Genomic DNA, 24768 nt, shown 5'->3' with positions numbered 1-24768 from the left:
CTAAGAAAAAAACGAAGAGGGAGAACAACAACAAAAACATCATAGCACGTACCTCTTGTCAACGTAATTCCGAAAGAAGATAACAACTCGTCGGGGTCTATGCAGTTCTCTTGTCTCAACTTCATCGGATCGTCCGCCTAGAGGAAAAGGTAGATCATTATTTTAAATGTATGTACAGTACACCCGGAACAGCCTAGAGAGTGCGGAAACTGCTTAACGACCTGCGTTGCTCCGTAATTCAGGTAATTACTGCTGTTGGTCGCCGAGTCGTATGGCTGGTATACATCTACCCACCACCCTAAAACTAACCGGACTCCGACGCGAACAGTCGGCGGCGTTTGCTCAGCCATGTTCGCACCAATTTTTTATGCTCTATTCGTAGGCTTTAAAAAGTTACACAAATGTCAAAAAACAGCGTCGATCAGTGGCGAGCAAAACAAAAACAGGAAAATAAAAATCCCAGCTTACGTCATTCAGCCTGCCGTCTTTCTTCTCCTTTTCCTCTTTTTTCTTGAGTCTTTCCATTCGAAGCTGCTCGAGCTTCTGCCGTTTCCTCTCCAATTCCGCTCTTCTCGCCTCCATGGTGGATTTCGGAGCACTACAGGAATTTAAAGAAACTGCGGGCACCAACCCTAACACCGAAAACACCCAAATATTACTAGCCCCTAAGAAGCCCGTCAAGCCCGCACCTGTCGCGATTAGTCCAAGTGCACACAAAATCGACAGCACTGGCGCTAGTGTCGGCTAAGCGCGCATGGCTAAGGCATAATTACAAATATCATAAGAAAATTCAAAAATACAATATTAATTGTTATAAAATATTTAAAAAAAATGATAGAAGATACGTGCATAAACTGAGATGACGCAAATCGCGGTGAGGCGAAAAATTGCGCTTTCTAAATCCAACGGGATCCAGAAGTGAATCAAAACATAGGTGCCTCAATCAAGAATTTTTCTATGCTAGAGCGCATGCGCTTGAGCAAGGTGTTGCCAATGAGCGCCAGGAGCGCCCGGAGCGTCATCAGCAGATTTGGCTTGCGCGTGCTCAGTAGACTTGAGAGTGTATCTCGACCGAGACGAATGAGGGCCAGATCAGGTCCTGCCGCCTGCCGCTCGTCTGGCGTTCGGCTTTGGTCGTGGTGGTTGTGGCCTTGTGTCTCGAACCTGATCCTTTTTGGTCTTCAATCATGGCATACGCTTTGAGGTGAGTTAATTTAAGTATTAATAGATCGTTTTTGTGTGAGTCTCGCAGCCGAACACTAGGCTGCAATCCGTACAACTGGGCCAACCCTTCGACCTGCCTGCGTGAGTAAGGAAAACACGGAAACGCCTGTTTTGGGAAACAAATTCGTGAGGAAGCATCAATGTACTCAGAATCGTACGGTATGATCTTTCGTTATATGCGAACCCCTTCAGTTTTATGTACTGTACTGATTTGTTGTCTTACGAAGCATGCGTGAACGCCACTGTAGCAGTACCAGTACCATCACAAGGTCACCTCGATTAAAAACAGAAGTGCTGTTTATTAAAAAGACAGGCAGATCGCGTAAAGATTGTTCGCGTTTTTATTATATTCTTTTAGCACACAATGCAAAAAAAAAAAATGTTTCTTTTTTTTTTTTTGAAAATTTCAGCTAAATAAATTACTGCCTTTCAGCGAATATTTGTAAGAGCAGGATTGGATGAACTTCCAAGCTCGAGCCTGTGACATGTTTTGACCCAGATTCTTGGGACATTACTGAACGGGTGCAGCGGTAGGACCGAGTTCGTTTCTGGCGTGCGTGTACGCGCTCGTCGCCTTGCGCTTATTTTTTCTTCGTTCTTGTCAACAGGCTGGCCCTCAAATACTCCCAATACATTAGAAGTCAAACGGTGACCGTCTCGAGACAGCCCACTACAAAGCTTTTCTCATCAACGAAGACGATCACCATTTAACTGGGTGCTTTGGGACAGGTCCCTGACCACTACATGATTTTTCACCGAATCTTGTCAGCTGGCACAACTCGACTAGACTACTGCTGATCTGATTTGAACATAATCTGCTCCGCTCGTCAGTGTGCTCACCAGATTACTTCCATGGTACCCGACCCAATTCTAAGCCCTTAGATAAGCACAGTAAACCGGACTGTTTTTCCAAAGCCGTCTAAGGCCCGCTTCAGACGGAGCAATTTGACGTCGCAACACCAGCAACACCGGCCGCCCGTGTTCACACGCAGTAACCGAATTGCTCCGACTTGCCATCATCATCATTAAATTTGATTCTTCTTTCACTATTTAGACGCCCAGCTACGCGCTAAAAACGCGTTCTTATATCTTTGAACGGCGTTGAGAATACTAACTCTTTTTTCTGAAACTGTTTATTTCCAAAAACGATCCATTCCAAACCAGAACTAAGTCTTTAGCTGTCATCATCACCACCACAGGGGTGTCACGTGAAAATATTGCGTCTCTGATTGGCTGCAGCCGCTTCAACCGTATTCGAATTGCTCCGAGTTGCTCGCCTGTTCGAGCCGGACCCGATCTCAGCAGTTCGCGTCGATCTAGGGAAAGCTAGGGAACAACCCGCCAGCAACCTCAAAATTGCTGGAAAAGTTGCTCCGTCTGAAGCGGGCCTAAGCACACACCTCATGGCAATTGCCACCATCGGTTGTCTAAAGCTTGTCAGTGAACGAAGTTATATTTTAAGGCAGGGAAAAGAAAAAAGGGCAGAGTACTTCCAGGCTACTCTGCCCACAAGAACAATGAGAGAGAAAATGGTGCAAAACGACAAGCATGCACAAATGTGCCAGAAACAAACTCTGTGCTTTTGCCGCATCCATACAGGCTACTATCATTTTATGTATATATGAATGTAAATGCAACGGGCCTTCATTAGGTCGCCCCAACCTCATTACATACTTTCGGCCGAGTACTAGTGCTTGTTGTGTTGCTTCCATTGCAGAATTGCAAACCGGATGGCGGCGTCAACTTTGCTGAGACCTTCAGCGGCATTGCCTGGCACCTGGTATGCTCGTGGGATCCTTTAAAGGGCCCTGAAAAGAAAAATTTTTCTAAAACAGTCTGGTTGGGACACGTTTATCAAAAAATAAATTTTATGTGGAAAAAAAATTTTTTTACAGCAATATTACAGCGAAAGATTTATTTCAAATTTTGCACGCGAAGTCCATGATGTCACAGGTCATTTTGGAGTGACCATCTTAAGAGGTCATGATGGCGAAGCTGCTCCATGTTTCCTCCACGCGCCTGAATTGCCGAGAGAGAAAACAAGTGGAAAGGAGGTGACTTCCAAATAAATTGCATCCCGCGCCATCAATATTGCTGTTAAAAATTTTTTTTTTTTTTTTTTTTTTTTTTTGCGTAGCTTTTATTACACGCATGTCCCAACCAGACTGTTTAAAAAAAACTATTTTTTCTTTTCAGGGGTTCTTTAAAGGGTACTCCGGCAATTTCTTTATGGTCCCCGATTTGCCTTAAAATTTGCTAAACACACCAGCAAACATTGCTGAAATAGTATCGCAAAAATTGGGCCAAAATTAATTTTTTTTGCGAAGTTGAGGAATTTACAATTTCCGTCCTCACCGTTTCGTTCAAAATGAAAGTCTCTACTGGCAACAGTGAAAAAGTGACGTCACCAGAAGGCAGGGGCTCACTTTTTGGACTGTAGACTTTGTTCCCAACTGATTACAAACAGTTCTGTGCCAAAGGAATGCTTTGTCGCGCAGCAGCAGCACGAAACCGATGCTCACCATGGTCCATTTTTAGACTGCCCGCTCGACCTGGAAGTCCGCCTTCCCCTTACGTCACGGCACTGAAAAGCGGGGGTACCGGTATATCTAAATGTCTGTTTTGGCATCATTTTCACTTACCAATTTCACAATAACTATTCTGAATTTTGCGATACTGAATAGGTTACTGGAAAGGTTAAAGGTCAGTGATTTCTGAAATATGGTTAGTTGGGGTAGCTTAGAAAATTGCCGAGGCACCCCTTTAACGTGGTGCCTCCACCGTGATAGATTTCCTCGCTATATGTGGATAGACCAATCTGGCAGAGTTCGGCACGTGCGTGACACCGTCATAACTTTAGTTCACAGGAGGCGAAGGCCATCTTGTGCTCTACACGTGCAGAGCTCCAGCGAGGTTCTCGCACGTGCAGAAAGACTAAAGTTCTCTCTATGCATTGCGGCAGCGGTGGCGTAGTCTGGTGAGATCGGTCTATTTGCAGCAGACGGTGCGGTTCATGTCGAACCAGAAATGGCAACAGTTGTGCACTTTTGCCGAATCACAGTGGCTACAAATTCAAACCAAAAGAAATTAGCCGTTTCATGCAATATTGTTTATTACCGAAATTTTTCTTGTCGCATGTCAAATATTTGCTGAAAAAGAAAATAAATTGGATTGAAATCAAAGGGCCAGCTTGGGGCACTGTGACTTCAGAGTGCACTGGAGTCACAGGGAGAAATGCATTTTTTCCTGGCAAGTCGGGCCCTTGTTTTTTCAATGAAAACTTTGCCACAGCCTAAATACCTTGTCAGTATTCTTTTAAAGTTGCAAGTGCTTTTATCAATTACGGCCTGGTAATAAAATGCACCATTTTTTAGACCACCTGAGACTGGATGGAAGAAACACGACGACGTCGTGTTTCTTCTACGTCGTCGTGTTTCTTCCACCCAATCTCAGGTGGTCTAAAAAATGGTAAACTTACACCAGCTCGCCTGCGCCCTAACTGTATTTTCAATAAAATGTAATTAGTAGTCGTTATGTTAAAGGTTGGCACTGAAACATTTTAGGTATAGCTGTCTAGGATCTCCTGGTCCAAAATGTTTTGCAAATGGTTGTAATCAATTGTTTGTCATGTCATGCCACATGTTGAAAGGCGTTTATCTCCATAACAAAACTGTAGCTAAAAACCAAACTTTTAAATGCCTCAAATTTTTTTTTTTTTTTACGCAGTTACTAAGGTTGCAAGACGAGATGGCAAATTGGTAAATACTAGTCTTTTCGGAAATGTGCCATCTGCTGTTATCGTTACGAAACCTAACAGGCATGCAAGCTTTGCCCGCCGCCCGAATGAAAATTGGTGGTACGGCTTTGGCGTTGAGCAACCTGATAGTAAAGCAAGGTATTGAGTCAAAGCTTACACTTCGTTATCAATTTGTTCTTGCCTGTCCCAAGACTGGGCTGACTCTACCGCCTTCACCTGTGCCTTCCCACACTGCCTGCGACGCTTTTGTGCCCCGCTGTCCCCTGCGTTCACGAACTAGACCAAACCCTCAGTGAATTGCATCGTTCATTGCTTATTATTTATCATTTTCATTTTTACCTTCGGGTGACTGGCTGACAGACACTTACCGTAAAATCCCGAGAGATAGCCCGCCTAACTTTAAGAGCAGATCGGGTGAAAATATGGAGTAGGCTAACTTTCAACGTAAAATCAAGAAAATAGTAAAACATTAATATTTTTAGCAATCTTTTAATTTTTCGTTCTACCTGTCCTTTTCTCTTCCTCTGCGTTTTGTGCGCTGTTTTGTCATGCTATTTTTAGGTTGTGTCCCTTCCAAGCTTGTTATAGTGGCGAGGGGCAACAAAGCAAAGATGACTACTTCCTAGTCAGCAGTGTTCGCTTATTTCCCGCCATAGCTAACTAGCCACCTTTAAGCAGAGGCCATCATTGATCCCAACACTAATATTACTAAGAGTGGGCTATCTTTTGATGTTTAAACAAAATATATAAAATCAAGCCAAAATTAGGGGTGGGCTTTCTTTCGGGGGTGTGGCATCTCTAGGGATTTTACGGTATGTGTACGGGCTGCAGCCTATCGCCTAACCTTGTGAACCGCCAGGCCCACCCAACCTGCCGCCAGTAAAGATGTAATGACGAAAATTATTATTTTTATGGCTTACTTTTGTATTTGTAGTCGTTTGAAAACCGTTTCATTTGGCACTACTGTCCTAACATCTAGTGTGGGCCCCTGAAAAGCAATATTTTCTTTTTTTTTTAAATCTGGTTGCGACACACGTGTCAAGAAATTAGTTCTCTGCGAAAGAAAATCTTTTTCAGAGCAGTGTTGACGGCGCAAAAGTTATTTTAAATTTTGCGTGCAAAGTTCATGACATCAGGAATAGTCATACGCTCTCCAGCTCCATGTTATGGCCAAGCCAATCTACCTCTCCTCCACGCACCCGAAATACTGAGAGAGAAAACCAGTGGAAAGGAGGTAACTACCAACTAAATTGCGTCTCGCGCCGTCAGTATTGCTCTAAAAAGATTTTCTTTCGCTTAAAATTAATTTCTTGGCACACGTGTCCCTCAGAAACAAACTGCTTAAAAAAACTTTTTTTTTTTTTTTCTTTTCAGTGGTTTTTTAAGGAGTAACTATAAAGGATAATCTACCTTGCAGAAAACTAAGTTTGCACACTCTGTCACCATGTATGCTCTGGAAGTTGTGCCATCTTAGACAAGACAATTGGGCTCTGTGAATGTGTTTGGCGTAAACAACCTCTTTCCCTTTTGCCTTGGAACAGCCTGGCTCCAATGTCAGCCGCAACGGGAGGACAAGCCCCCGCCTCCGCGGAGTTTTTCCAGAAGAACAAGAAACTTCAGAGGCCACTGTCTCCGCACCTGACCATTTATGAGTGAGCGAACATTGCAGCTAAGAGAAAACATTACGGGAGAAAACGTTGCGTATACTTGGCTGCATTGGGCCACAATCCGGATAAAGCTTCCTTGCTGAAGAAGCTACGAGTCATTTTGACTTGACCTGATACAAGCACAGGGTCTAGCCTAAAGGGCTAGGTTTGCCCGTCCTCCAATGGAAGCGTGCAGCTGCGAGCTTACTCAGTTGCGTGTAAACTTGTACTGCTGCACGATCCGAGCCCTTCTGTTGCAAAATTATTGTTACAAAACAAACCCTTCCAAGTTTATCGGTGCCTTTATTATGCATTGCAGTCCTTTTGTCACGCTTTTTCCAAGCAGACACTACTGCATTCTAAAACGGAAGCATTGCAAACATCTCCCCTTGAGCGCTGTTAATGCAAACTAAGAGGAAACTCTTCATCATTACTGTCATGTCTCATTAATGTGGACCCCGTTAATGTGGTCACCCATTAATGTGGTCACCCTGCTGTATTGATAATAGTTTCGGAAACGAACTAAGTAAATATGTGAATTTTTTTGTCTCATTATTATGGACGACTCGCATCATGGACATTTTTGGGGGGAATGGAGGTGTCCATTAGTGATGAGACATGGTTGTTTGTTGTTGCTTTGCTCTGTTTTGCCCTGATGTGGGCTGCAGCAGATGCTATCGAGCCATCCTAGCCAATTCGGTGCCGAGAGCGTGCCATGTGACCTCGTGCAACCCACATCGCTGCACCCAACCCAAATGTCACGTGACTTGCTTTCATCGGTAGATTGAGTTTGGTAGCATCCATTGCAATTCGTCGTAGGGTGAGATATAGTGTGGCCAACGTTCTATACATCCTTGAAGAACCTTGCCTATAAAATTTGTGTTTTCAAATGAAGCCCTTAAACATTGGATTGCCCTTGGAAACCATCACATCTTTAATAACAGTAGTGAAATATATTGTTTTAGGTCAAAATGAAAATCAAGTGCGATAGAGCTGTCATTGGTTTGTTCCAGCCGACTATTTTAGAGCTATTCCCTTCGATACAAAAGTTTTCACACACCATTTCATAGTAAACACATTGTGGAATAATTTTTCCTGTCACCATAATGTAACAATACAATGCAAAATCATCCTAACTCGGACACCTGCGTTATGCACTTGGACCGTTCGGATGGGGACAGTCCCGTGTGGTGTTCCATGACATGCGGTAGGTTGGTACCCAGTGAGCACCAGGGGGAAGGCTTATGGGACTTCAGTCACCCTCCCCAAAATCCAGCCGACCCTATAATATACACATGCATTTTGACCCCCCCCCCCCCCCCCCCCCCCCCTTCCCCCTCTCTGAACCTCAAGTCATGGACATCCCAATCACCTCAGCCCCCCACTGAAAAATATTCCTGGCTATGCCACTGGTGAGCACGTCTTACTTAAGTAAGGTGTCCGAGTTGTGGAAGCATGCAGGTTGATAGCTTTAACTTTACTACGTTGACTTTTCTGTTTTGCTAAAAGAAATACCGTAAAGTACCACCAATCAAGTGCCAACTCAAAATTTAGAGGTAATTGCAAGAAAGTGGGGGATGGGCGCATGTTAGGTCACAAATTTTATCTCTATTTGTACCGCGGATATTTTTTCATGTGTTACAGCATTTAGGGACGGGCACTCAGTGTGGAATGGGCGGATGCTCAGTATCTTACAGTAGTAGAATTTCGCGACGTCTAGGCCTCACAATGTGCGCATGTTACTAACACTTATTGGAAGCCTAAAAGTTTTGAAGGTTGGTGCCCTGTGCTGTTTTCCTGGTGTTGCGGTCAATGTGGCCCACACATTAAATAGCACCTGTTCACATTTGCACTTTTCCAGGTATCAGATAACGACCGTGATGTCAATCACACACCGTGTCACCGGCTGTGGTCTTGGACTTTGTGAGTGATACTCTTCTGTATCGTACGACCTATTACGAGCGGACTAGTATGACCATAGCCTCCTTTATACTTGCAAAACCTGGCAGTTTGACGGCGGAGCCATAGAGTGCCCGGTCGCAGATTTGGAGCGCGAGGGTCTTGTGGCACAGAGCATTTCTCGGTGATCCCGTAGTCAGCACTCAGCTTTTGCAGCGGCCAGGACCCGAAACATGGTGGCCCAAGGGACATGAGAAGCACAAGCGGATATTTTATCGCTCGGGACAAGTCTGTTTCCACGTCTCGCCGCAGCGGGGCGCCCGTTACATGCCTCTTGTCTGCCGCTCTACCTTTTCACTTTCGGCAGCCGCTACGTGACGATCTGCCAGGCTTTGTCAGTATGGAGGAGGCTATGGTATGATATATATATGGTGTTGCCCAATGACCTCTCCTTGTGGGCAGCTCTCCTCGGTACACTCTTGACGTCCTAAGTGTAGGGTGTCATTTCATAAACCCTAAAAAACGTATGCTAATATTAAAAAGTGCCCATTTTATATTATTTAAAATTTAACTTTAATAGACTGCACCAAAAGCTGTATGAGGGGGAGTACTTGTGAAGTCGAGACACATTCGAAAGCTCTGAACTTGTGTTTGCGGCCTTCCGTTTGCATAGAGGCGAGATGAAGTATGGCAAATATACTGAGGACAGTAAAAGATATTCTTCATATGGAGTTTACACCTCTAATTAAAGCAGCTATTTTATTTCTGCCTTTATAAATTAATTTTTATTTGCAAATGTAAGTTTGCTAACGATGCTTCCATACAGTAGTACAAGAATGTGAAGGCCTTCGAGACCAATATGCTCTAAACTGTACTGCGAAATCTTCCGTTTACAATTACTCAGTTCAGTTTCGTGCCAACCTGGCCAGATGGTGCCACCTGCCACCCAGTTCGAAACTGACTCAAACACTGGACACAGGTGTCTACGGGCTGGGCCTGGCTCCCTTTCTGACCGCCCACCAGTTTCCCTACTACGTGGAGGCCGTCAAAGCCATGAGCATTTCTCCGGTGCTGCTGGTGCCCTTCAAGTTTGCACTGGCCTGGGCACTCTGCTACCACACCCTCAATGGCATGCGCCATCTGGTAAATTCCCCAATCCCTCATTCTTCTTTAGTATGGCTTTCAAGATACTGTCATTGAGCAAAGTCTTCCGTAGGACATCCTATAGGGCGGTAGAACTTGACATATACTTCCGGCTCGGAATCTCGTGGGGTGCCATGTTGACAAACTTTCGCCCCATGTCTTTTCATGCGTGGAGGCATTGTGTTCCAGCTTGCTCAAGTTCTTTTGCGTCGCAATGGAATGCGCTAGCCGCAAGATTCTGCAACATAAAGGAGCTTTGTCTGGTGCTTCATGTTTATACGTGCCAGTCTTTATTCTAACTTAAAGGGACACTGACAAGGTATTTATGCTCGCCGAGGTTTTTATTTGAACATGACTTATAAAAGCCCAACACCCCAGAACACAATTTGCGGTTCGAAATTAGTTATCTTTTCGCCCAAAGGTTGAGACTTGGCCGGTTTCAGTCACACTCACTCTCTTTTTCATGGTCACCTGGCGTTTGAATTATCTGTACCAAATAGATTGAAGGTTGTGAGTCATCTAAAGCATGCATTCAATATTAAGAATAGAAAAGAATACAAATCCCATTTTTGTGGCCTGCCAAAAAGTGCAAATACATTGATCGAAAAAAAAAAAGAAAAGAAATGTTGCACGGATTACAGAAAGAGCATATACATGTGGCAGCATACCGTGGGCATACCACAAGCTGGACGATGCGATAGCGGCGCGCGACAGACCAACGTTTCAACGGACTTGGGACCGCCACTTCAGAACCGTTGTTCGTGGTACTGGCCAATCTATCTGCAAGCGCAGAACATAGAGCTGAAGGGACATAAGTGCAAAACAATTGCATGACAAACGATACACGCAACTTCGTTGTCTGCTTCACACGCCTTAGGAGCGGAGGAAAAATATTGCAGCCGGGTGTAGAAACGCGACTTCCGGCCATGAGCCTCCGTGCTTATGTTTCGATGACTCTAGCAAACTCGGAAAAAAACCTCCTGAACTTAGGGAAGAAACGTAGAGAGACGAGAGATATAAGACGAGACGGCTGACTACCAACGAGTTTTAGTGATAATTTCTTCCTCATGCTGCAGCGTCCTCCAGCAGAGGCATTTAAAAAAAAAATAATCTACAAGGAATTTTTTTTTTTGGAAATTAAAGAGGAAAACATTTTGCCTACACTACCCCACTCCAGCTCATGCTGCCCGTACGTTGAATGGGGCACACCGGAGAAATTGTTTTTCCGAATAGTGTAGACAAATAGACAGTGCGCCGACACAATCTTTGGCGTGATCCTCGATGTCAAGCACCTCGAGCACCTTGCGGGACTGAGGATTCTGGTGTCTAGCTAGGATGGTGATGTCCTCGAAAGCTGCGCTGCGCTGGCAATTTCTGCAATGGAAAGCCAAGTTACCTGCTCCCGTTCCTTTCCAAGACGCTGCATGTTCTCAAGCTTTATGCATCAACCAATCTGCCCGATGTAACACTTTTCGCAGCAGAGGAGGATTTTGTAAACCACCTCTGTTGCACATGGCACATACTGTGACTGGTGGGCAGTGTTGCAAGATTCTTTCTTGGATGTTTTCCTGTTTTCTCTGCTGCACATTGAGTAAGCTTTGTTAGGAGCAGAACACACAACTTGAATGTCGTTCTGTGCAGCTGTCCTTTTTAACTTGTGCATGATCCCGCAGATGTACGATAGAACAGCAATCCTCTTGCGAGGTCTGTTTCACAAAGTACTAGGAAATTATTCATTATCTGCAAAGAAGTGGAGTTTTGATTGGTTTTTGGTTGGCACCAAAATTATGTGATAATTCCTGGCTGCCTGCGGCAAGTTGATTGAGAACAATTTGGAGGATTCAAGGGTAATGGCCATCTTCCACTCTGTGGATGATTTCCTAGTACTTTGTGGAACGGAGATTGATGACCACACAAGCAGATGCAGAGATGCAGTTCTGCAGCGTTTCCAAGAAAGTTGCCCTGACCTCAATTTCACACATGAATCCCCAGACAGAAAGATAAAATTCCCAGACCTTATGCCTATGTTCACTCCAGAACATGTGTGCTGGAAATATGAGCCTCACTCAGCTAAGGGGTTTCTGCCGTACACATGCGGGCATTCAGAAACTATCAAGAGAAGTGTTGTCAGCATGGCTCTAATGTCTGCGTGACACAAAATCCTGTCGACACCAACTATCGCAAAGCTTTGGCCGACAAGTATCATGGCTATGAGAAGCCGGTTATCCAGAAAACCTCCTGCTAACAGTCGGCGAGACCATATGCTAAAACCCTAGGAAGAAACCTAACAAAGCTTACTCAATGTGCAGCAGAGTAAACAGGAAAACATCCAAGAAAGAATCCTGCAACACTGCCCTCCGGTCACAGTATGTGCCATGTGCAACAGAGCTGGACATCGTTCTGATGCATAGGTGTCCTGTGACCCCGTTTCCTTTATTGTTATAGAGAGAATTCGAACTGTACACACATAACTTGGCTTGCTAGCGAACCACTCATTCATTTTTCCTTAGCGGTTGAAGGAGCGTTTTGCTGCCTGGTGTTATTTGTTGTATTCGACAATTATACTTGTCCCCATTGGAAAAGACTGTTCCCTCCCTATCGTTTCTTGTTAAAAGTAGCCCGCCCCCTCCCCCCCCCCCCCCCTTTTGCGGCTCTCTGAACTTTTGTAGTGTTGTCTGCGGCTCTAACCCCATGTCACTCTGGCCACCTCTGGTCTACACCATTCAGAAAAACGATTTCTCCGGTGTGCCCCACCCAACGTTGGGCAGCATGAGCTGGAGTGGGGCAGTGTAGACGAAATGTTTTCCTCTTTAATTTCTTTTAAAAAAGGAATTCTTTGTAGATTATTTCTTATTAAAAATACCTCTGCTGGAGGACCCCACAGGTCCACGGCATGAGGAGGAAGAAGTTATCACTAAAATTTGTTAGTAGTCAGCCATTTCATCTCATCTCTCTTGCCTCTCTATGTTTCTTCCTTAAATTCAAGCTGTTTTTGTTTTTCTAGCAAAATATTGATTGGGTAGTGTCCTCACATTATATTAAATCGCCTGGCAAAACGTAAAAAAAAAAAAAAAATTGGGGAGTGTTAGTGTCTTTTTACGACGAGCCGCTAATCGAGAAGTTAACCCATGAGCAGCCGAATTGGCCCAATAGATGCCGCTTGGATGGCTTGGAGAGGAAGAAAGCAGAGTGAGCGTGGGCCAATGCGGCCCAAATTCATCGCAGGTCCTAGTCATACTTGGCTTCGTCTTGGCGGAAGCCACTAATCATGCCTGCGCATTTCAACAACACCAAATACAAGACCAGTAACTAATCATCTGCATGCAAACTGATGGGCAAGGCAGTAAACGCCATTGATCGGCAGGGTGGAATGCAGCTCACTGGAAGTGAAAAGGCGTTTCATGAAACCGGCTTGTACGGAGAGTGACCACCCTGAAGAATGGACGTATGCATGGATTGACACTGACCTTACAGTGCTCTGACGGAACAGCACATGCTCTTGGACTTCCTCCACTGAAGAGCAGAGCGCTTAGGATCGGCGGGGGGAACATCTGTTTCTGCAATCTTGTAGGCTACACTAAGAGACACACGGCCCAAGTCCGAGACCTAGAAGCACCCACGTTTCCCTGTGAGGGTGCAAATTTCCCTGTAGTGGTTATATGGTGGCGTGTGTAAGCATCATTGTGTGTTGCCTTCGTCAGACTGCTGTTAGACCAGAGCTGCATTGCTCGAAAGTGATTTCCGTCAAATCAAATTGTTGCAGACGGCACCAAGCAAGAAATGCTGGAGCTCTTTCGTTGTTGACGGTCCAACAATGCTCAAAGCCATCTCGCATATAATTTTTTTTCTTTCATTTTCTTCAGTTTACTTTGAATTGTCTTATTTACCTTTCAATACTATAAAGAGTGTTCTGGATTTTTTTTATCAATTCTTAAATGTCCAATGCACATGTGGCAGTCAGATGTTTTTACAATTCATATTTATTTCAGAAACTTTTATTTTGGGAGCTAGATGATCCAAAAATGAATGTTATGCATTTTCCCTCTCCAAAGGAACTCGGCTAATGAAATACTAAATAAAACTTAATTTCGCTGGCTTTAGATGCATTTCGAACTTGTCCGATTAATAATTTGGCTCAAAACTTCATAAAAATGAATTAGCACTCGTAAAATTGAGACAAAATAAAGTCGCCAATGACTTTTTTTTAAATGGAGTAACAGAAACAAATTTCTTTGAATCAATGCACCAAAGAACACAATAAACTTTTTGTCGGAGATACTGAATAAATAGCCCTTTCTCTATAACTTGAGGCAGAGTATACTATAGATGCTCTTTTGCCATTCTGCACCACAGATGGAAGATTTGTATATGTAGCCTAACATCAAAAGAAATAGACTTGATGTCGTGTTTATATCTGGCCACTCGGCCATGATCAATAGTACCCAAAGCCATTGTTATAGTAGGACACTGCTCAACACTTCAGTAGAAACTTAATACATATATCCGTATTTTACTCGGGCAGGCTATCGATGCACAGTAAGTTTTATTGGGGACACCAACCTATACTCGGCGTTAACTCCTTTGCGCTGCACTGTCGAGGCTAGTGCTGCTTCGACATTGCTGCTGCCGTGCACTGCTGCGAGAGCACGTGGCATCATCTTGCATCACATTCGCTTGTGCTCGCGCAACTAGCTACGACAGAGTTGGAACACTGCAGAAGCTATTCAAGCTTCGACGATGTAGGCTAAAATAGTTGACGCCCGTGATAAGCACATTCTACTGCACTAGAAGTTTTGATTAAGGCACATCATTGCGACAGAAATACAGTAAAACCCGGCAATCACTTGTTCATACTAATAGCATCACGTTGTGTGCATGAGGTGACTAACAAGAGGGTGTGATATATTGCAGACTTGGGACCTGGGCATTGGGTTCCGGCTGAAGGAACTCTACGCCAGCGGCTACACCGTGCTCGCCATCAGCCTCGTGCTGGGGGCCATTCTGGCCTTCAAGTGAAGATCTGCCATGTGTTACTACATGTTGGGCAGGAGGGGGAATGCTGTGAGGCCCCGCACTCTCTTAGATTCAAGGAATAAAGACAACTGCTGCTTCGAATTGTTTCTTTTGATCGATGGCCTTTGAGGCCAGGCTAGCACCTGTGTTACAATGCCTGGAACTCTTCTTAAACTGGTGTGCCCACGCCCATGCATCAAAAGCAGTCCCGGGGTGGCAACAGACGACATCGCAAGAGCTGGCACGTCGTCCTGTCGGACATCGTGATTGTGGCAGTTGGTTGTAGGCATGCCAGCGAGAAAGACAAGCAGACGCGAGGGTTGCCGTCGTCGCTGTGTCCCAACTTGTGGCTGTTGAGGCTTCAACAAACCGGTCGACTGCACAGCAACCGGCAGTAGAACGGGTGTCTGCCACATAAACCTCTGATACGGTGCCAATGCCAGGATCGCAACAGGCAACAGCATGAAACTTCTACAACCTTGTCGATTGGCAGAAACCGAGGGACTGCATTCGAAGACGACGTAAACATACCGGCCGGAGATGTCTTTGATGTCTTTACAGTTCGGGCTTTCGGCTTTCATTTTTCATTTTGGGCTACTCGAACTAACTATATTTTCGGAATCACCGGCCTTTACCGCTATGCTATTTAGTGTCGCGAAATTCAAAATAGTTATTGTGAAATCGGCAAATGAAGATGGTGCCAAAACCAACATTTAAATATATGCACGCATTTCAGTGCCGTGACGTCGCTGGAAGGCAGGCTTGTATGTCGAGGGGCAATCTAAAAATAGACTATGTATTTTTTCTAAAAATAGACTATTTTTTTCGTGCTGCTATGTGTGTGCTGGAGCCAGCTTCCAAAGTATTCATTTGACATCATCAAACTGCTTGTAATTAGGAACAAAGTCTATAGTCTAAAGAGTGAACCCTTGCATTCCGCTGACGTCACTTTTTCATTGTTGCCAGTAGACGCTTTCACTTTAAAAAATACGGCGAGGACCAAAATCGTAAATTCAATATCTTAACCCTTAATTTGTGATAATGAAAGAAGGACATGTAAATTAGAAACCAACACGCTCAACCATCTACATTACCCCTTTAATGAATGGGTGTTTATTTCAATGGCAAGCAATTTGCATTTATGGGTAGTACCTGCATGGTGTGGGTATGATTGCAACAAATTAAATTGGACATGAATAGTTGGAAAAAGAGTGATGCACAAGCTGGGGTAAGTCTTATATAGTAGAGGACATGACACGTGTTCCCCAACTATTCAGTACATTGCTCCAGCCTGACTGATCAGAAATGCTAGCATTATCATGCCTATTTCCTCCACTTAACTGCACAATGGCAGTTGACACAGATTTATCTATGCTTTGATAAATACCAAATCAATATATTTGTTTTCATAAAAAAAAATTTTAAAAATACTATTTAAAAAGTATATATGGAGAATAAACGAAATTTGATTGCCTGAAAATGCCTGAAACAAGAAATTGAGATTACTAAGCATTTCTGAAAATTTTTTGGCTGCTCGAACGTGGAGGGTTTTCAACGTTTTCAAGCCAAAACATTCACAACTTTAATGAGCGTGGGGACCACGGGCAGTAAAGAACTTTTTTCTGTTTTGTTAGTTGAAATGATTCCTATGCGGATCTCGAATTATTGCTCAACTCGGGGGATGCCAGAGTGACGGTGCGACGTCTGATGACCGCGCTCTGTCTGTCGAGGCTTTTGGCGTGCACTGGTACAGCCCAGTGCATTTTGAGCATTATAAATGGTGACACCAGACTGCAGAGTCCCAAGAGCACCGTCAGGGCATTGCGCCAGATGAACAGCGGGTCCGTATCTTCCTGCTCGCCTGGCAGCTGGCTTTCGCCTCGAGGCACTGCTAGGAGCACCGCTGTCAGGCCCACTGCCAGGAGGAAGACACCGGCAGCTCTGCAGTGGAAATGCAAAACTGGCCCAATCACAGTCAACATTCCATTTGGTTCTATTCTACTTTTGTGAAAAACACCAAACTCGAGGAAACCTTAATATTTAGCGCAGATTAAATTTCAGCCAAAGAGCGCATATATGTGCTCGGAAAACACCTTCGTCTTCCTTTCAAGATCGGAAGAAAAACGTTACTTCGTTTCAGTAATTCAGGCCCTGGAGCGAATGTTCCAGTGCCTGAATTACAAATTATTGGCTTCCGAAGCCAACGTGTGGTACTGTGAATGCATCCGCTGCAGGCTGCGGGGCATCTGCGAACCGAAACCATTACGTGGCTATAAATCCTACGCTTTTCCAGTGGGCATGTGCGTGCGCAGATAATAAATGCGTAGTTCTTACAAATGTTTTGGTTTGTAGAGACCGAGATCTCTTACAAGACATCGCCACCACTTTTTACCGATTGCGCGCACGCCATATCCATTCGACCGTAACTTTCTTACCACCACAATCTCGCAACAATTTCAGACGAAGAGAAATTCACTTACGACGCCTGCCCTTTCGTTTTCGAGAGAAATCCGCAAAGCAGGAAAGTACACGACCACAGGACCGCTAGAATGAAAACTCCGATGCCAACGTCGAAAACTCGGTGGGCCATAGCAGCGCTCGCTACCGCAGTTACCCATGGCAACCCGGTGCGCGAGCGCGCCTGTAAACAAACGCTTAAACCCCAGTCCAACACCAAACCGTCACATGAGAGGGAGAGAGAAAAGTGGCCAGCACGCGCAGGTGTTTTGTCACTTCGGAAGGCAACGAAAAATGTGCTTTGGACACCAACGCCGATAACTGGACTAGCCAGAAGCCCTTTTCCGGAATGGTCCATCTGGGTTACCAAGGCTCACAAGCTCCATTCAGTGTAGCAAGCAGTGCAAGATAGTCGACCTCCTCTTTTAATTAAGATGTTTGTGCAATTCAAAAGTTTGTAATAGCACAGAAACCTCAATCAACTGACCCACTTTTACCAATTACCGAATTAACCAGACTAATCAGAGAGAACACTCACAACAGTCCAGAAGTACCAAGGAAAAAGGCAGCTAAGAACAGTCTTTCAGATGGAACCTTCTTCCTGGACATGACACAAATTTTTTTAGTAGAGCTACGAGTTCCTACTAGTTGTTCATTTAGTCAGACAAGCTTCCAATTGCCACCTCTGCGAGTGAACTGCGGCTTAAAGGCCCGACGTACACTTCACGCTTTCTACTTTTGCCCACCTCCTCTCCACTTTTAGCTTGCCCCAACATGGCTCCTTCTCGCAGCTTAGGAGAGGGGCAGCGCTAAGAGGATTATCTTCCCTGCAGAAAACCGAGGATGTACGTCGGCCTTTAAACAGTAATCGTCCTGTCACCCTAATTGCAGCTCAGTAGGACACATGACAATCTCCGAGGCAAGAGTTGGAAAACTTTTTATTCCTCAGCGCACATTGTCTATTTCGCAACCACGGGTGCAGCAGAAGCCTTGATCTTGATCTGAGCAGCAATCCGGTCCAAGTCCTTCCTGCCTTGGCTGGTAAGCTTGCGGCCCCTGCATGGGAACAAAACTAATGCTTAGAGCAAATTCTGGTATGGAGTCGCACCGTGCCCAATACACATCTAAACGAGCTGCAATTCCACCTTTTCACCATACAAGTTTATTTATTTCTTTATGCACCCTAAAGGCCCTCCTGATCATTAATTAGGGGGAATAAGAGTACAGTAATTTGAAAAACAAAAACCAAGCAGAGACAAAAACAAAAAATAATGCATGCACACAAAAAAACATCTTGATGCATTTCGGCACTTTCAGCAGTAGTTTAAACATGTATATAAAAGGTACCATAAGAATAGGTACACAAAACAGAAGACGAAAATTTCAGTTCAACTTGGCCCACTCAAGCAGTATCATGTTTACGGCAGCAATAGATGACTCATGATCACTGATGGAGGCAATTTTTCTTGGAAGGCTATTCCCATCCAAAATGGCAAGAGGCAAATTTTTGAACACGCTAGTTTGTGCATATATGGGTTAATTATCAAAAGGGGATCTAAATGGTGCAATATATGGTTAGCTGGCCGCAACAAAACATATTTAAAAGCTGAAGAACCATAGTAGTTTGTGAATAAATGAAAGGCACACAAGATGCCTTCTTGTATGAAGGGGTGATAAGTATATCTTATAAACGTTACACTAGTAAAATGGAAGTAGTCACAAACTGAGACAAGCAGCTTTGCTTTGTAGTATGTATTATATTCTCTCAAAGATAAGACTACAATTCAGCCCTTTTACCATACAAGTTGTGTGGTCAATAGTAGTCAACATCTAACAAATCAGATTGTGGCATTTGTAGACAGCATGCGGTCTCCCCATTCAGTCTTGGCAGGCATCCCCACATTTCTTTAGGTCCCAATTTGCAACCTAAAAGCTGTTCTCTGGAACTTCATTTGCTGCCTTTAAAGAAATGCTGAACCAAAATTTGGATTTCACGAAATAAGGTAGCAGGAGTGTTCAACGGGGAGCCACAAACCCTTATACACCACTCATAGAGATATCTCAAACGGATGGCTATATTTTTGTAAAATAAGGATGCGACTGAGTCGGGACCATGCTGAACTTTGACAAAAGCGATATCGTTTTAACTAGGGCTCGGAAGTTTTCAGTTTAAACCAATAAAAGTACACCGAATCCATTTTCGAAAATTCGGTTTTAACCGAAAAAGGTCAGGTTTTAGGTTCAGCATTTTCAATTTAAACCAATAAAAATACATTGAATCCATTTTCTAAAATTCGGTTTTAACCGGAAAAGGTCACTGACTTTCCAGTCGCACCGCAGAGCCGTGGCAAAAAACTGGAATGACAGTGTCTATCGAAAAGTCTCCGAATGAATGGGATACACGGATGCCATCACGACGTTATGGTTGTGTGCGCATATCGATCGGAATGTGAAGTCCGAAATACCCCATGACTTCGCCATGTACGAGCGTGTTTTCAAACTCATTGTAAGGAAGACTGACATGATGCAAGCTCTGCATGTTGTGTTGTGCTTCAAAACATTGCACTGTATCTCTTTCGGCGGTCACAATTGGTTAATTGGCCAATTTTGGCTCAGACAGCGCTTCATCTCCTCAGCCTGCCAGTGTTAGCGTTGAGAGGGCATTCTCAAAGAAAGAGTGCGGTCATTGAGGAGAACCTGGGAAAGTACATGTGTGTGTACTACAATTGAACACCAAAAAAAGTATGCCAAATTTAAAAAAAAAAAAAAACGAAAACGCGGAATTTTAGTTATAACAAGGGATCACTGTATATACATAAAAAAAAAAAATTAACTAAAGGGCTGTTCACACAGAGTATATTCATTGTTTTCTTGCAAGATTGTCACTTTTAGTCAAAGAAAATGACCTTTGGTCGCAGCCGGTCGTTTCCGAACATTTTTAATGTCCAAAGAAGTAAAAAAATGTTGTGTTTGCCCTTGGAAACGACTTATAACAAATACCACCAGACTTTAGTCATGCGCCAGAAGCTCATAAATTATGCTGAAGTGGCCAGATGTGGTTGAAAGGCGTTATATCTGCCGAAAAATATGCGTGAACAGAATGGGTGTAAGGGACATTCGGCTGCGACCCAAATGCGCGACCGAATCCCATTAGGTTGCGGGCATTCCAACCGCAATCCAAATTCGTTTAACTGACCCTTTCCAAAAGACAGCTATCTAGTGGTAGTCTCAAAAGCTCCAATATTTCCCCACTTATGGCAGTGATAGGAGAACGGGATTGCCTAAATTCAAGTACCATAGACTTCAGGAATCAAATAGCACACACATGTATCAACTTGCTAGAATCAATTCCTTAATTTCTATTTTACGTTTTAGAAGACGTTCGCTTTTCCTGGTGCGGAAAAGCCGCGTAAGACTGCCATTAGAGTCGGGTTTGGCTTTGGTCAGAGTGGGTAGACAGGCTCTTGAAAAGGGTCTACTGAAGGGCATTACGAAGACTCGCAGGGAGAGAGAGAAAAGTAGAGGGCACTGACCCGCTGGGGTCCTGTTCTACCAGCTTCAGCTGTTCGAGGGCCTGGAGCGCCTTGCGGGCCACACTGGCAGAGGCAGGGCAGAAGTGGGACGGCTTCACTCCGTTGCGATACCGACCCCCGTAGATCTTCCGCATGGCCTTGACTCCGGACGGAGAGCGCATGTACAGGTGCCGGGCCACTGAGGCTGCAGGAAGACAGGTCATGAGGTCAAACCACTGTTAGTCCTTCTGGAAATGACCTTACGTTGTTGGTGCACACATTGTACGAAAATTTCTTAGAGCAATCCACCATGACTTGCAGAAAGTTCTGGACCTGAGAACTCAGTTACGTATGGTCCAAAGAATTTATAATAGCATCACTATCATTACAAAACCAGCCAATGTTCCTTCCTTGATTTTTTTAATGTTAAGCTCTGTTGGATGACTTTATTTGTAGAGTTAAGGCAGTTGCCAAGCGGCTCCCCAGATATTACAAGAAATGTTGGTTACACAGAGAGAAAGCCATGGCACGAGGTTGAAGTCGCAAAAGCTGTCTGCATGCCTCGCCCTGTCTGGTAGCAGACAGGGCGAAACATTCAATCCTAGTGACACTTGCTCAGAACAAACAATATATTAGAACTTGCCTAAATTCAGCATGTATCACACAGGTGCCTGACCTACATCCCTCTGCAACACATCTAATAGTTGCTTTTATGGTGTCCAAAATGGAATTAGCACCTCTTGAAAAATGCAACCTACAAGCCGATGATAAACCGCATACGACACTCGTAATAACCATAAAGGGACGACAAATCCACCGATTGACTGTTGGCAAGTACAGTCGGCATCAAAATGAGCTAGCTCATCATAACCAGTGATGTGATTGGCCTAAGCCGTTTTGGAGCAACAAATGTGGCCTTTGGAGCAGATATTCTTAGAAAAATAAAAATATTTGTTTCAAGTGCTGGACAAACGAAGGACACTTTGCTGCCGCAGTAAACATAATATAGTCAAGTTAGACCACCTGAGAGTCTTTCAACATGTAACTGAAGTGCCAATCACATGGAACATATTTCAATGCTTCAGTAAAATGGTACATATATATGTACCTGCTATAGGTAACTAAAAACCAAACTGCATCTATTAAAATTTATTTTAAAGTGACCATGCAGCTTAGTATTAAATATCGCAGCATTAGGTTGACTAGTTATATAATAAATAGAAGCAGTCTCTAACTGTTGATCCACGTTACCACTGCAGTGCAATGCAAAATTGTCACGCGAGCGGAGATAGCTCTTCGATCGAAACCATGCCACTCCGCTCCATCGCCAACTGGTTGCCAAAATTGTACACAAAATGTAACTGTCCAGCATACGACAAAAAACAGCCCAGCCGCACGTGCTTGCCAGAGCGGCTGGCGAGGTATAAGCTAAACATACAGAAAAAAAAAGAACCTGAGCACATCGATGTGTAAGATATCACGAGCCAGGGTCAGAAAGTTCTTGGAGCGCTTTGTGCAACGACTGAACTCGAGACAAACAAGCGCGCTGTGCGAGTTCAGCGTGCAGACATTGCCTTCTTTGCTTTAGCTCACTTCTCTTCACCAACTCTCTCGCGGCAGATTTTTCACGTACCGGCGACCCCTCGAAAAAAAAAGCTTACCGAGAGAAACCCAAGCAAAACTTCGACACAGCAGTCTTTGATCTAGAGGAATTTTTGTAGTAGTCCATTAAACAAGAACAGGAATGTTGGTGAAGATTAAGGCAGGCCTTGCGTTTCAGTTTAGAAAGCGCCATATCTGCAGCGACGTGGCGACGGCAACACTTGACGTCGCGCGACCACGGCGACTGGCAGGCAGGTACCAAATGTAGTTTTCCCACGGCCATTGCTTTCAGGAGCAAGTGCTTCACCTCACAAAGTAACTACCGCCGCGCAAAAACGTGGTTTCGTTTCACAGCATGATGACATGGCTGGTACCCACGCTGGTGTCGGAGCGTCCGCAGACACCCGCGTCTATCGTTAAAAATTTTTTTGAAAAGACGCGAGACAACGAGAGGACCAGAGCGTGAAACGAGAGACGGCGGGAAAAGCCATGCAAGACCGGATGAACGAATGATGCAGGGTACTTTGTGTCGGGTGCCTGCTTGCGCCACCTAGCTCACATGTGCTTATTACGGTACTCAGCTTAGATTCGGTATTGAAAGGCGAGCAAAATTGGTTCTTTGGCGCAGGCTTGGCGCAGATTACCTATATTTTGGCAAAATGTATCAGGATGTAGCAGGGTTAGCCCCTTGGCGCAGTTTGGCGCAGCAATCACATCACTGCATAACGCTGGCCAGAGTGGCGAAAATCCTGCAAGTGGCACTGCTGTCGCGACAAGTCACTGACAGTGAGACTGGAAGGGACTGCGGCAATTCGATGCATGGGGGGGTTGGTAGAAGTGATATCATCCCCACCAGAGATGAGGGGAAGAAGGAACTCCCCTCTTACCTGGGCTCTTGTGTGTCCCAGAAGGTGCCCAGATGTCACCTCTAGAAGGTTGTGGAGGATTAACCCTTCACTCAAAATTGGTACAAAAGCAGCTTTCCCTCTCTCGCTTTGGTGATGGTGGGAATGGATGATGTGACCTCAGTGCAAAGCATGTATGGGTGTTTTCACACGACGCCGATCGCCATCTTGTTAGTTTCGTTTCTCCAACAAATTTACTAATTGAAGGATTATATTGCAACCTGTTGAGATGTCAATTAATAAGACATACAAGCTTCTGTATTCTACGCACTTCAGGGGTCACGTAAATCCTAGGAATGATCGCTTTCGGCACACGCCAGACAGCTCACAACAAAATGGTGGACGGAGTTAAGTCAGTGAAAACACCCTGTAGGGTGAACTTGACATCTCTCGTTGCGTGGCCGGCTGTTAGTTTTAATGAATAATCACGCTTTTTTTCTTTTACGATCAGTTTTTGTTTTTAGAGCACTGATCTATTCGGCTAATTACTACCAATGTCCCCTGTACATGAAATCGCAGCAGCACGTTCCAGTCTAGCTCTTAACGGCCTATCGCGACAGGGGCTCCCCATGCAGAACTTATGCAGTTCTGGCCGTCGCTCCGCCGAGCCAGCCCATGTTGATGCCGACTGGACTAAGCGCTGACCACATGTTACCCTCCCGCAACATTATGCAATATAGCTTTAAGTTGCATTGCTGCCGCCAGCTATGGAACCCGTTGATAAGTTTACAACAGCACTAGCTAATCCGAGTTTGGTTCGTCAACATGGTTAGATATGGCCAAATGCCGACGATTGAGTGTAGCAGACATGGCGCCGCTGCGCTGCCAAAATCTCACCGCATCGTGTGTAGAACCAGTCCTCATCACAAGGGGCCAGTTCCTTGTAGATGCCGGTTTTGACAACATCCACCCAGTCCGGAACCTTTAGCTTGCCCGACCTAGCGATGAGCGAAAGGGAAGGAATCGGAACACCGGTTAGGCCGCAGTCTGCCCAAAGCACGCTCATCGCGTTACCTGTCGAACTCAGGAAAAGAAGAGCTTACTTTTTGAGAAACGCGGAAAGTGCCCGCACGAAGGCCTGCTGCTCAACGTCTTTAACACCGACAGACGGCATCTGAAATAAAAACGGAAGCTTCGCTGACAACATTTCGTGGAAGCCACCGAAGGGCAGTTCACGTCACATGGCACACCGCACCCGCTTCTGTGATATTTACAGCTTTGCCAAGGCGTGCGGTATGCAATTCTAGCACATCGAAGTTTCTTCCAAAGCTTCCGATGTCGCGTTCCAGAAATTAACCTGTGTTTGTGACATTAAATGCCAGATTTCCGAGGGAAGTGCTAGGCCTAATCATACCTTGAACAACGAGCTTCGGCAGAAAAGGACCAACGTGGGGCGTTCGCGCTGAATGCAGGGAAACGACACTGACGCCGTGTAGTGAGCAAATCAAAACCTGAAAAAAAAAAAAAAAAAGAATCTCTTTAGTGAAAACATAAAATTTTATTAAACAAACAGCATTACTTTTTTGCGTAAAATGTTTAATAATTTTATCTTAAAAAGTAGAAATCAATTTTGTTTAAGTTTTAAAGATGAAAACCTTGAAAACGACACT

General features: G+C 44.6%; 4 protein-coding genes across 10 annotated transcripts in view; 1 reads left to right on the top strand and 3 right to left on the bottom strand.

Moving 5' to 3' along the window:
- LOC8034227 (cytoplasmic dynein 1 intermediate chain 2) overlaps window positions 1-725 on the bottom strand; it is a 42725-nt gene extending 42000 nt beyond the window's left edge. For 5 of the 7 annotated variants that reach the window (XM_029989415.4, XM_029989417.4, XM_029989420.4 and 2 more), the window contains exons 1-2: window positions 469-700; window positions 53-137 (exon numbers count right to left, since the gene is read on the bottom strand). In XM_029989415.4, coding sequence (XP_029845275.1) covers window positions 53-137; window positions 469-582 — 199 coding nt within the window. In that variant the 5' untranslated portion in view covers window positions 583-700. Of the gene's footprint in view, window positions 1-52; window positions 138-468 lie in introns of all 7 variants that reach the window. The other 2 variants (XM_029989418.4, XM_029989414.4) reach the window with 2 other exon arrangements.
- A 325-nt stretch (window positions 726-1050) lies between these two features.
- LOC8034226 (succinate dehydrogenase cytochrome b560 subunit, mitochondrial) lies at window positions 1051-14784 on the top strand. The gene is made up of 6 exons (XM_029989413.4): window positions 1051-1204; window positions 2942-3004; window positions 6523-6633; window positions 8489-8550; window positions 9506-9669; window positions 14581-14784. The coding sequence occupies exons 1-6, from the start codon at window positions 1188-1190 to the stop codon at window positions 14683-14685; spliced, it is 522 nt and encodes a 173-aa protein (XP_029845273.2). The 5' UTR covers window positions 1051-1187; the 3' UTR covers window positions 14686-14784.
- Window positions 14785-15661: 877 nt separating this feature from the next.
- Window positions 15662-17845, bottom strand: LOC115328212 (transmembrane protein 218). The gene is made up of 2 exons (XM_029989412.4): window positions 17163-17845; window positions 15662-16623 (listed from the first exon to the last, which is right to left on the bottom strand). Exons 1-2 carry the CDS (start codon window positions 17495-17497, stop codon window positions 16329-16331), a joined length of 630 nt encoding a protein of 209 aa, XP_029845272.2. The 5' UTR covers window positions 17498-17845; the 3' UTR covers window positions 15662-16328.
- Window positions 17846-18058: 213 nt separating this feature from the next.
- On the bottom strand, window positions 18059-24604 carry LOC8034225 (40S ribosomal protein S19). The gene is made up of 5 exons (XM_002408308.5): window positions 24513-24604; window positions 24202-24272; window positions 23996-24096; window positions 20673-20856; window positions 18059-18195 (listed from the first exon to the last, which is right to left on the bottom strand). The coding sequence occupies exons 2-5, from the start codon at window positions 24270-24272 to the stop codon at window positions 18099-18101; spliced, it is 453 nt and encodes a 150-aa protein (XP_002408352.1). The 5' UTR covers window positions 24513-24604; the 3' UTR covers window positions 18059-18098.
- Between the last annotated feature and the right edge of the window lie 164 nt (window positions 24605-24768).

This window comes from Ixodes scapularis, unplaced genomic scaffold, assembly GCF_016920785.2.
Source record: "Ixodes scapularis isolate PalLabHiFi unplaced genomic scaffold, ASM1692078v2 PGA_scaffold0__279_contigs__length_252992795, whole genome shotgun sequence".
NCBI lineage: Eukaryota > Metazoa > Arthropoda > Arachnida > Ixodida > Ixodidae > Ixodes > Ixodes scapularis.
Note: the sequence above shows the minus strand (reverse complement) of the source record. Positions and strands in the feature narration are given on the sequence as shown.